The sequence below is a fragment of the Setaria italica genome, chromosome VIII (genome assembly GCF_000263155.2).
Source record: "Setaria italica strain Yugu1 chromosome VIII, Setaria_italica_v2.0, whole genome shotgun sequence".
Taxonomy (NCBI): domain Eukaryota; kingdom Viridiplantae; phylum Streptophyta; class Magnoliopsida; order Poales; family Poaceae; genus Setaria; species Setaria italica.
Window position 1 is genome coordinate 33,091,737 of NC_028457.1, and position 12,707 is coordinate 33,104,443.

Genomic DNA, 12,707 nt, shown 5'->3' on the forward strand with positions numbered 1-12,707 from the left:
TATCTTTTAGCCTCGTTTAGCCTTGCCAGTTTGTTGGCTGCTATTCTTTGTGCCTAGAGCAATTTGGCAAATTTCTCTTTTTCTTTCTTCAATGATGCTAGTTATTTAAGCGCTGAGGCTAGCTCTTCTTCTGTTTCACTGAGGGGGTCATTGTCTGTATTTAAATGAATTGTGTTTGGCTCAAGGTCTCCATCTCTTTCCTTTTCTCACTTCTCGTTCTTAGGTTAGCCTCAACTCTTTTTAGTTTTTCTACCTTGTCAGTATTAGACAAGTATTTTCTTGTTCGCCCGCAACGAGTTGCCTTTCCTACACTGCCTCATCCTCGGTGGTCCTCTTCTTCTTCTGGGGTGGCATCATGGGTCACTTAGTGGCTTAGAACACGGTGGGTGCTAATGTTGGGAAACAAATCTCTAGGACACTCGAACACAACAAAGTTGGAGTAGCACTTATGATTCAATCACAAAAAATGAGCATGTCTTTACATCGGGATAGAGCTCCTCTTTTATAGCGTCTCGGAGGATACTTTACATTCCGCAGTTACCCTTATTCAACTACTACATATTTAGAATATGCTATACACGAAGGTCTTTTGGAGGTAACTTGTGCGACTTGATCTCCTCCGTCGGGTCACACTTCTCACGCCTCCAGACAGCTCCGTGAATCACGCTCTTAGATAGTCCCGCAAATCACGCCTTCACCTCGTCATCACGTTCATGCCTTTGACCTCGCACCCAAGGCCATTTTAGCCTCGGACCTTGCAGCCGTCTTAGCCTTGCACCAGAGAGACGCTAGCCTTGTGCATTGACTCTTGGCCTGTTTCAACGACCCTGCATGAGATAGTAAATAACTTGGCACTTGGGGTTAGCTTCTGAGTGCTCGAGGGCAAGCTTCGTTCGTGCCTGGTGATCAATGATTCGCTCCTTGGCTTCAAGACCAAACTTATAGCAGCGTTGCGAGGTCAGGGTTGTTTCGACGCTAGAATTGTCTCTCTAAGTTTGGGAACCTCACCTGAAATTGTTTATTCGGCGAAGCTAAATGGTTCAAGCTGAACAAAACGACCTCGAGGTGACTGTCTTTTTGGACGATCCCAAACAGTTTGATCCTCGGGACCGAACTTTGGTGTCGCACCAGCGGGATTTTCCCCAATAATGCAGTCTCTGCTCGGATTGTTTCCGAGTACTTTGCATGGTTGTTTGATACGTTTTGTGATGGACAAAAGTGTGTATAAATCTGTTTCATTTAGACGTTTCCAATTGCCTTATGAAAACTAACTTTAGATGGCTTTTAACGGTGTAAGCGTGTCGTACTATCGTGCCACATCGAGATGTTCTCCTACTGGTGTTAAAAACATTTTAATGTGCTGTTGTAGTGATACTTTGAAGCCTCCGTTACTACGAAAGCATGCCTAGAGGGCCTCTTTCTTAGTAGTGTTAGGCCTATATTTTCATGTCGTTCTGATATTGTTTCTTTGTCTTTCTCTCCGTAAGCTAGCCAATCAAGCTAATGAGAACCATCGTTTGGTTGCACTAACCATTCTGCTTTCATAAAAGCCCTTTTTGGTGTTACAAAAACACTTATAATTAACATAGAATATACGTACATAACATGTAATTAACTTATAGCACATAAGTACATAACATATAATCAACTTAGCGCATACATATATATGTTTAACAATTTGCAGAAGGGATGGACCGCATAATAAGAAACATCACAAGAACTTAGTGGGCTTAGCTCGTATATTTGCTGGATTACCGCTGTGGCTGCCTGAGAGAAAGCATTGTTTTGAAGAGTCCAGCGAGCACGCCGACAACCGAGACCACGGCAACAATGACCTTGATGTTGTCGTATAAGAAGCGGTGGATGGCGATCCATATCCACCTCTCCTGCTTGTACTCGTGGATTCTTTTGGAGATTTGAATGTAGCGGTCGCCGATGCGCAGGCTTGGGGCAGCCGACTTGAAGAAGTGGAGTGTTTCCCCGTCGGACATGGCACTGCTGATTATGCCCCTGGCGCGCAGATCCCGCACATCTTCCTCCCTGTTTATGAGGTGTGCAACCAGGAATATGTAGGAGCTAACGGCGAAGTTGTCGGCCTGCGTCGCGCCGAGGAACGCCTCGTACGCTACCATGTTAATAAGCCAACATGCAGTCAGTTCATTCAGGGCCACCGGCGCCAGGGAGAGCTCACCGAAGAGGCCAAGGGGCCAACGGTGTTTCTTCATTTCCATGTCCCCAAATTTCTTAGTCTTGATTGCTGTAAGCTTGACGCCCATCTCTGCGAGCTCCACTGCGCTGCTACCCAGGGAAGGGAGTACGTAGAGGCAAGCTCCTTGGATACGCGCCTCGCCCACCTGATGGCGATGGAAGAGGTCAAGGAAATGATGGGGCTCGTTTCCTTCTTCCGAGGCTCGAGCCCCCTCATGCCCACCCCTAGCAGGTTCTCCCGTCCTCCTCGGTGATTCAGGTCCACGTGGAGCTGGAGACGTCTGGGTGCTAATGCGATTGCCGACGTGGAAGGCAGTCGCCATGCGATCCAGGAAGTCACCGACGATATTGTTGCTGTCGAGCATGCCCAAGTACTCCATGAGGACCTTGGGAACGACCCAGGGGATCTGGTTCTCCAACAGCAGGATGTCCCTCGCAATGGCGCTCATGCGTGTGTCCACTAGGTCCTCCCTCGCCACGGGCAAGTCATCTCTGAGCCACATGGGGACAACCTTGTCCATGAATTTAAGCAGGAAGCAGCCGTCCAGCATCATCATTTCAGACAGCTCGCCGTCGTCGATACTTGTAAGCTTTTCGTCGCCGATGTCGTAGCAATTGCGGATGGTTTCAGCTAATTCACCGATCCTTCCGCGAACCACCTCCCGCGTTTGGCCTGCCACCCGACAGAAGTCAGCCACGGCGCTATTTTTGGCCGCCTCCATCCTTGAGAGACGGGGTAAGCCATGGTGGTACGGGCCAATGGCCACGGCCGTCGGGGTAGTGATGTTGAGATGGGATTGGACGCTCGGCAGTATTGCAGAGAACCTCACGATGGTGGTGGAACTGTTCCTTGTGACTGGGTTGGCAAAAAGTATTGCCGGAGCCGGCCTCAGGCTGGGTTGCCTAATTTGAGCTCTGTATCTAGGTAATTGAGGTGGAGTATGCCTTGGTGGTCGAGGTGGTGGAAGTGGAGGTGGAGTTGGAGCTTCTCCTGTGGGGGCATTCACTTCAGGTGGAGGAAGACGAGCCTCCACGTACTCGCCTTGTCCTTGTGACATGGCTGGGCAAGCCAAGATAAGTGGAGAAGTAGGGCCGGCCTTATGATCTGGTTGGCAAGAGTGCACCAAGAGCCAAGGAGATGCATTCAAATATATACGATTGAAAGTCACAAGTCACATGTGCGTGTGAGCAGGGCAGCGGCAGCTCAGCTTTGGGGTACAACTCTTCATGAGTCGCCTAGGCAGTTGGCCTCAATAATTCATCCATGTCCTGTGGTCGCAACACACTTTCATGTGAGCTCCTAGGCCGACGATTCGAACGAAGACTCACTGATGGGTCTCCGCTGCTTGCTTGGCTGCTTGCCGCTGGCATGGTCTGCACTCGGCACTGCCCTGCTCGTCTTCCTTCGCAGTAACAACATGTACGCCATCCTTTTCCTTTGGGTTGGGCCCTAGGCCCAGTGCCCCATTCATCCTTGACGGTCATTACCTTCTCAGGCAGCTCAAATTAAGCTGAGCCTTGGAGCAGATGGCTAATTACTCCACGCTAGAAGTGGCAGCCTTGGAGCAGAGCGATGCATGCTCCGTGGCGAGGGAGCAGCTTAATTTAGGATGCAGGGCGCAGCGTAAGGCTCACATGGATGCAAGGGTGTGAATTCATATTAAGCTACTAGAGGTGGTGACTGGAAGACGATCAAAATTTTTTTGAATGTTCAAAAAATTCGGCATATGCTCCAAATTCTCCACACATTCATTTCTTCTAAAATTACCAAATCCACATAGGCATGGGCAAAGTTACTGGACCCAGGAACAATGCTAGAAATCCCTTAAATCCCTTAAAGCAACACGGAAGGAATGGAGCTACCGAAATTGAATCGGAACCTCTCCTTGTTAGAGCTGGAACTTACCTTTTTCCAAAATCCACTAACTACAATCACAATTTGGCCACATTGGTCAACAATTACTGTCACTAGAGGATATTGGGCTAGGGCATTACATTCACCTAACCTTAAGGGCTGACACGATCGCCAGCTCACCACATATGCAGCAGATTTCTAGAACCACACCTCGGTACATGGCCATGTTGCGGGCCTAGCCACATGCACAAGCGCACATACATCAAGGGTTCATGCTTTAATACCAAAAGAAGTTTTGCAACCTATAGCCAAACCTATCAAGATACTACTCTATTAAAGTAAAGGCACACAAGTTGAAAGAATGAAATAAGGAACGTAAGAGGTAGGGATGAAGGGAAGCAAACTCTTGACACGTCGATATATCCTGTGGTATCGGTAGACACTAAGCCACCCCCAATCCATGTTGTTGAAGTACCCACAAAGAGTATTGCTTCCCGACCACCAAGTCTCTTCTAGGACGCCCCTTGACTTACCACAAAGGTTCACGCCAAGTCCCCCGATCACCTTGATGCCGCCTTCACTACGGAGCTTTTTCACTGAGGAAGAGGGTCTCCTTGTCCCCCGCACACGGTCGTGTTCGTCGCTCCATACCAAGCCAGAGGGTCAAAGACTTGCCGGCGAGCCACCGAGGCCCCCAAGGCATAGGCGCACCAAGCTCACAATAGTGGTTCACTCCTTGAACCAATCAGAAGGTGGCAACACCTTGCACTCACTCTCTCTATGGCTATCCTAGCACTAATCACTCTTCTAAGTTTGTGCTAAGCCTTGGATTATCACTTTTGCACTTTTGGTGGCATGGATGTGTTTTTGATGAGTCTTGATTTTGAATGCACTCCTAGACACTTCCGCAACTCCAAATCAGCAAGTAGAGGGGGTACATATAGCTCAAGGACCTCAAAAAGACGTTGCTCCAACAGCTAGCAAAAAAGGTGAGCATCGAATGATCCGATGGTCTCTTTTGGTAGGCATCGGATCATCTGGTGCCCCCTGCTAACACTAGTAGTTGTTGAATCCCCTGACAAAATTACTCCGACGCTTCATCCGATGGTACCATCGGAATATCCGGTGATGAAGGAGTTTTGCCCGAAAACTCTCTGGACTATTCAAAAGTAAATATGCTTCGTCCTACACCTCCAACTCCTGACCATCGGAACATCCTAGGGTCCTCTTCATCTTCTCTGCGAATTACTCCAACGCATGTAAAATATAGGCCGTTGGATCATCCGGTGCACTCGAAGTTTTTCTCCATTTTCCTGTTGTACCAATTGCTCCGGTGGTTAGTCCGATGGTTTCTCTGGTGGACCATCGTAACATCCGGTGCTACTAATTTTTCTGCGTTGAATACCGCCATTTGAGCACCAAAGATACCGTCACTTGGATTTTCTATATCATTTGGATGCTTGAATATCATAGAATAATTCTAGATACGATAGCTTGGTCACTTGGATACCACATTTGGATACGGAAAATACCGTCATTTGGATGACTTGATTACCATGATTTGTACCTTGATATGATTTGGTTTGCATTTTGGGACCTAGAAAACCTACAAGGCACATTCTTAACAATCCATTAGTCCCAGTGACTATGTTGTCACTCAATCACCAAAATCACAAACAATAACCTAACGAGGCCACGTTCCTTACACCTTAACATTCTCCATCCTTTCTCGCCAGTCGCCACCGTGCCTCATCCTCATGCACGAGGCTCGGTGACTTCCCGCGATCTCACCTTGATCTTGCTATTTCTTATAACGCATGATAGAGAAACAATCATGGTGTATATAATTAATACTACTCCCTCCGTTCCAAATTATAGGTCGTTTTGACTTTATTAGATTCATAGACTTTGTTATGCACTTAGATATACCCTATGTCTAGATGCATAATAATATCTATGTATCTAGAAAAGTCAAAACGACCTATAATTTAGAACGGAGGGAGTACTATATACTACTAGTAGCTGCAGCGAGATTCCCTGAGCAGACGCGTTCTTACAGGTGATCGCGACTTCCATGAGAGAGGAGTCTTGTTTTCTTTTTTGCACGAGACTTCAATGACAGAATGGTCATCATATATCACATAATAATAGTAGCTTGCATGATGATAAGGTTACTTCTATAGTTATATAGCCCGAAACCTAATTAGCTGGGACAGCTGCCACCAAATAGAAAAATTAGCTGTGTCAGCCCCAACATGTAGTGTCGCTCAGTTTACATTTAAAATAATAACACGTTTTTCAGTAGCGAGATACCCGGATCGGACTCAGGCTCCAGGGCATGCTAGAGGCATTGTTAATTTGACTGCTCTTGGAGCGCCCAGAGGTCGTCATCAACGAATAATTACCTGATGGACGAGTGGAATCTCAGCAACCAATAATCGTTAAGTTGGCACGTCCATCCAACAATGAAGGTCAGTGCCTGCGTCACGCTTGTTTGTGTCCATCCAGGCAGGAATAAGCTGTTAAGGTTGGTATACTCTCTTTGTTTTAAATCGTAGGTGTTAAAGATTCAGACATTTTATGGTATATTTTAATTTCAGATATTGTTAAGTAAATCATGGTCATTGTGAGTGGCACAGAGCATGTGCAAGTATTTATGTTTAAAATACATTTGAACATAAATAGAACCAAAAGAAAGAGTCAGAGAAGGTTCAGTATGTACTTAGGGGCAGGACTATTGCCGGAGGCAATGGTGCGCCGTTCTCAAAACTGGACGTATCAGACATTGTGCCTGAAACGTCGGTTCGGGCTGTTCGATGTAATCGATCAAAGTCGATGCAGTGACGAGTTGGTGCATAGCAGTCCCTCGAATAGCGTCCAGGAAGTAGTAGGACATAGTCATTCGCAGCGAGCAGTTGCGCAGAAGTTCGAGCTGTTCGATGTAGTCGATCAAAGTCGATGCAGTGACGAGTTGGTGCAGAGCAGTCCCTCAAATGGCCTCCAGGAAGTAGTAGGACGTAGTCATTCGCAGCAAGCAGTCGTGTAGAAGATGCGCTCCCCAAAAACTTGATCGCCTGCCTACTTGTGCAAGTGTCGCAGCAGGATGAAGTTTTGGAGGCCTCCTCTCGCAAGCTCTGTGCGCGCAGTGGCTCACGATGGGAATGCCAAGATAGCAGCGGGCAATAGCAGAAAGGGAGTGAAGGTAGTTTGTTTGGGTAAGTAAACCAGAGGACGAGCACCTCTCTTATAGACGCAGGAGAAAGGAGATTTGACAAACCTGGACACTGTCTCAAGTGATTAATAGCAATTAATCAGCCATGAAACAGGATCAGTTACTAACCTCCAACCGTTACTAGTCATTGTTGTCCTTTTAATCCACGTCAATTACTAGTCACTAAACACAACGTCAGTTAGACATCGCGTCGCCGCGCCTCGCCCGCGTGAGCGCGCGCGGGTGGCGCCCTTTCTATCTTCCTTAACTTCTCAATTAGTGTACACATAGTCCACCTATTTAAATTGATAATCACCTAGCATATTAAATATGGGCCTTGAGATTTTATGAATTAAATGGGCCTAGCCCATATATTCCAACAGTAGGTCATTTTGTATTTTCAAGACACATAGAAAAAAAACTATACGAGTAGCAAATCCAAACTCAATTACCAATACGAGCATGTGTTGCTTGTTCGATTGAATCCCCTGCTCAAATTAGCCAATCACCGCAGGATTATTGAGCTCGTGGCCACCTGAATCGGGGTTGCTGCTACCGGGTTCCTTTCTTACCAATGGCTATACCCGTCGCGGCCGCCGCAGCAGCGCTGCTCGCCGCCCGCGCATATGCCATCCACGGTCCCTAGCCACATCCTGGCGTTGCGCGCGTACCACCACCTCCTGCCATGGACTAGGCCTGTTCACTACACCGGTTTTCGCTGGTTTTTGAGCCTAGCCCGCCTGTGGAATCACAGTGGGTCTGTCCAGCTGGACTTATAAGCCGGCTGAAAAGCTGAAACGGCTAATTTGTTGTGAGAGAAAAATACTGTTTGGTGGCTGATAAGCCGGCTGATAGGCTGAAGCAAAAATAGAGCCAGTAGGCTTTTGAGCCTAGCCCGTCAGTGGACGGTTCGCCAGGGTTGGTCTGCTCTGTATATATAAGCAAGTAGTGGTTAAGCAGGTTGGACTGGTTGGTTCAACGGTTTAATTGGTTTGGAATCAGTTTGCAGGCTACTGTTGCCTTACCCTTTGACTCAAGATTGCCTGATTGCTAGCTTCATTAGTTAAACTAGTCCATCAACCGCAGGCTAATATTTTTCAAAGTTATTATATTTAAAAATTATTTAGGTATTAAACTCCTAACTAATAATCAAAATTTTTAATTACTACTCTATTATTTCTGAATATTTCAATATAATACTTATATAGATATGTACCTATTTTTGTCCAGTTGTGATTAATTTTTAATTAATAATTACTCTATGCACTTTTTCGTCCATATTCATACTTTTTTCATTTTGTATCGCACCTCCAATCCTCCATGCATTATGTTTAGCATACGAATCAATATTTTTCATCGATTCCTCACATACTTGTATAAATGGTCTAAATGGTGGCACTCATCATGTGTATATACTTTAACTTAGTATTTTTATATTAACAATAACATAAATAGGTAATTTAGAATCATATATTAGTTTACTTTTTGACATTTCTGTATGATGCACATGAAGATAATTAGATTAAGATTTAGGTGTTTACTTTAGGTTATTTTTAATAACAACATTAGTGGGTAACGTAGATAAAATTTAAGAATGACATTTTAAGTTATGCTTTATAATGATGTGTATTAGTAAATTTGATGAATATTATGGGTTTACTTTAGATTATTTTTTATAATAGTTGAGCTCGATAATTTAGATATAAGTTTAGAGCTCATTTTTGAATATTTTCACAATGACAGTGGTGGGTAACTGTTTAGAAAGTATAATACATCAATGGCTATGATTATTAGAGTTTACAGGATTGGTGTTTGATGTTTTTTAATTTTTACGAGAATTTGTCTCTTTTTTCTAGCTTGCCTTGTGGGAACTAATGCAGAGTCTCCAATAGAAAAAAAATAAGACTACATTGCGATAAAACTATTACCATAAGCTATCTCTCATTTGATAAATGTTCAAATGCAATACTTATGTAGATATATACTTAATATCTTCATCCAATTGTGATAGATTTTAGTTAGTAATTACTCTATAATATTTTCATCCATATTTATAATCTTTAATTTTTCAGTTTGTATCGCAGGTATACGCTTGAATTTGTTTAATGAACCCTAATTTTGAGATACAATTTTAGCATAGAAATTTATATTCTCATCACTTTATATCCTTATAAATGGTGACACGTCATACGTAAAGACCTTAATTATTATATCGTATACCAATAGTGTAAGATATAGACGATTTAGAATCATATATTGCTGCATATTTTTAATTAAGGTTATTTGATTAAAACGTAGGGTTACCTCATGTTATTTTTAATAATGGCATGTGCGGGTAATATAGATGCAAATTTAAGGAGTTACTTTAAGTAATAGTGGTAGGCAATTCAGTTGCAAATTAGGGTGTTATTTTAAATATTATTTATAATGGCATAAGTGGGTAATTTGATGAAGATTAAGGGGTTACTTTAGTTTATTTTATATAATGGCAGAGGTGGGTAATTTATATATAGATTTAGGGGGTTACTTTAGGCTATTTTTATGATGGCATAGGTGGGTAATTTTTTTAAAAATATAATAGATCCAATAGCTATGATGATTTGAATCTATCAATTGATGGTTGGATGTTTTGCTTGTTTGTGAGAATTTCTAGGATTTCTCTTTTTTTCTAAAGCATCCACCTAGGAATCCTAGGTGATTTCACCTAGAGGCTTCAAAAGGAGCCTCCAATTAGTAATAGTAAGATGTAGAGCTGCTGCAGTTAATATTTTCTTCTTTTTTCAGAGAATAAACAATGTTTACTTAAGATAATGCCTTTACTAATGTAATACCCAGGCCATTCGCCATTAAGGGCTTGGTCCAAATATGCGGTGGGCATCTAGTAGTAACATTATGTGCTACAAAATAAAATTATTACAATAAACAACTACTCAGTTTACGTAACTAATTATCCATCATCATGCTAAATGAGAGACTTCCAGTGTTGCATGAGAGACTTCCAGTTTTAACGTATTCACTTGCTTGGTGAGTGATAGGAACAAGAATGCATCGTCAATCAGCCTATAAGACAATTAAAACAGAGAAGACAGTCACTCATCAATTCGAAATTCGAATCAGGCCACTGAACATGATTTGGACATTCAGTTAATACTCAAATAAATGAAAACTTGAATTATGGACCTCGTGGATACATGGACAATTCCAATGTGAAACATACTAACCATGACAGCACACTCTTTGCTAACTTGACCTCCCAAACTGAGAACAATCACATTCAGTGACTGACTGAAACAGAACGCCACAAGCATCATTTCCGCAAGATGAGAACAACAGCTTGCTCAGTGCATGTTACGGAACCTCTTTCATTACTCTTAAGAGCCAAAAAAATATTTTACTGAAAAGCTTCGATTCTAATTGAGCCTCCAGACTAATGTGTATCTAATGTCAGTTGAAGCATTTAAGAGAAACTACAGTACACCTTGAACAAAAACGCAGATACCCTGAAGACTCATAGAAATTAGTCTCAAATTCTCAAGTTCACCAACATGCGAATATGAATGAGCCAAGTATTTTCTGATGTCCACGGATGTGCCAAGAAAGGCTAAAACTATTGCTTGTCCAACCTTGTTAGGCCAAACTGAAATAAGGGAAAGGCACGCGTGCAAGACCAACATTAAAAGGCATCTCATCGAGTATAACTATCTTTCTAAGTGCTCTACGGCAATCTCCTATATTGAAATGGTGATCTTACTGTTCAGCTACCTTTCTTCACTTTTCTCGATCCCAGAATGGAGACGATGTGTATAGATTCATCACATGTCTTCGAAATGTGGTTGTACCATAGAAAGATTGGTCATATGCATACTGCGATTGGATCCTCTTCTGCTTCATGTGGAGTAAAATGATCCGAACTATACTTCCTCTTTATCTGCACATGCTTTATAATTTTCAAAGGAGATGACTGGGTAGTGGCATGGACACCGCTCGCCGCGCTAGGCCCGAAGCAGTCGTCCAAGCGTTAATGCCGTTCGTCTTGCTCGCCTGCACGAAAACCGAAGCCCACTTTGCCGTTGACGCCTGCTCATAGCCCCGGCCCTACCAGCTGGCCGTCCGCGGCCAGCACTCCCGGCTGATCGCTGCGGGCCTGCGGCCCCGCCGTCACCGTGCGGGTTGGGTTGGAAAGAGGAGACGACGGGAGAGAAAACTGAGTACATGAACAATAAAATATACCGTGTGGGATTGGGCCTTTAGTGTCACCGTGCTGGGCTAGGCCAGCTAGCACCCACTAGTAAAGAACTCACCTTCTATGTACCTCATTTTATCCCGGTTTAAAGTTGGCTCAGGATAAAAGATTCACCAACCGGGACTAAAGCTCGTTCACTAACGGAGAGCTCACCAACCGGGACCTTTTATCCCGGTGGTAAAGGCTAGTGGAAAAAAAAGCCCTGAGAGGCCTTTTATCTTGGTTTGAAACACCAATTGGGATAAAAGACCCCCCTTTTATCCTGGTTGGTGTTTCAAACCGGGATACAAGGGTCCCCAACAGGGTGGCTGAAAGAGGACTAAATCCCTCGAACCCTTTTATCCCGGTTTGTAATACCAACCGGGATAAAAGGAGGTCTTTTATCCCGGTTGGTGTTTCCAACCGGGATAAAAGGACCCTCCACGAGTTAATACAAAAGGATTGCATCCCCTATATAGTCAGATGTGCTGTGTAGGTGGGATGGCAAGGAAGCTACACGCGAGGCTGGAGGTCGTTGGTTCGAATCTCACGCAGCGCGCACGCGCATATTTCGCGTGAAAAATTGTGTCACTTGTGACGTGCGCGTGTGAGGGGGCCTCCCAAGATTTTTTTTTGCAGCGCCTAGCATGGTGACCCTTTTTATCCCGATTGGTATTACCAACTGGGATAAAAGGGGACCTTTAGTCCTTGTTGAGTGACCCGGGAAAAAAGACCCCCCTTTTTGGCTCGATTGGTTTATTCCGGATGGATTTTCGGGAGATTTGCACCCTACCAACTGAGACTAATACCGAGTTCTCTACCAGTGACCTGGGCTTCACGCACGTTAAAGAAGGAAAAACAAGAACTTTTTTATTTTTATATTTTTTATCTTAGCATTTTGCAGAAATATATAGTCAAACAAAAAAACTACAAAACTGGGCTATTGTCGCCAGCTCGGCCGGCGGAAGGGCCTTACTTACCGCCGCCCAGCCGGCGACAAGGGGTGCACCCCTCCGTATCACACTTTTAAAAAATCATAACTAATTCATATCAACTCGGATGGAGATAAACTTTGTATGAAACATGTAAATCTCGACGAGATCTACAACTTTATAGTTAAAACGTTTTTCATTTAATGTTATATTGGTGCTCAAATAATCGACACAAGTTTCAGATATAAAATTCAATTTTTAGATCTGAAACTTGTGTCG

The 12,707-nt window shown here is 43.8% G+C and overlaps 1 protein-coding gene across 1 annotated transcript; it reads right to left on the reverse strand.

The window, feature by feature from the left end:
- Nucleotides 1-1,751: 1,751 nt before the first annotated feature.
- On the reverse strand, nt 1,752-3,266 carry LOC101786160. The gene has a single exon (XM_004980668.2). It carries the CDS (start codon nt 3,264-3,266, stop codon nt 1,752-1,754), a length of 1,515 nt encoding a protein of 504 aa, XP_004980725.2.
- Between the last annotated feature and the right edge of the window lie 9,441 nt (nt 3,267-12,707).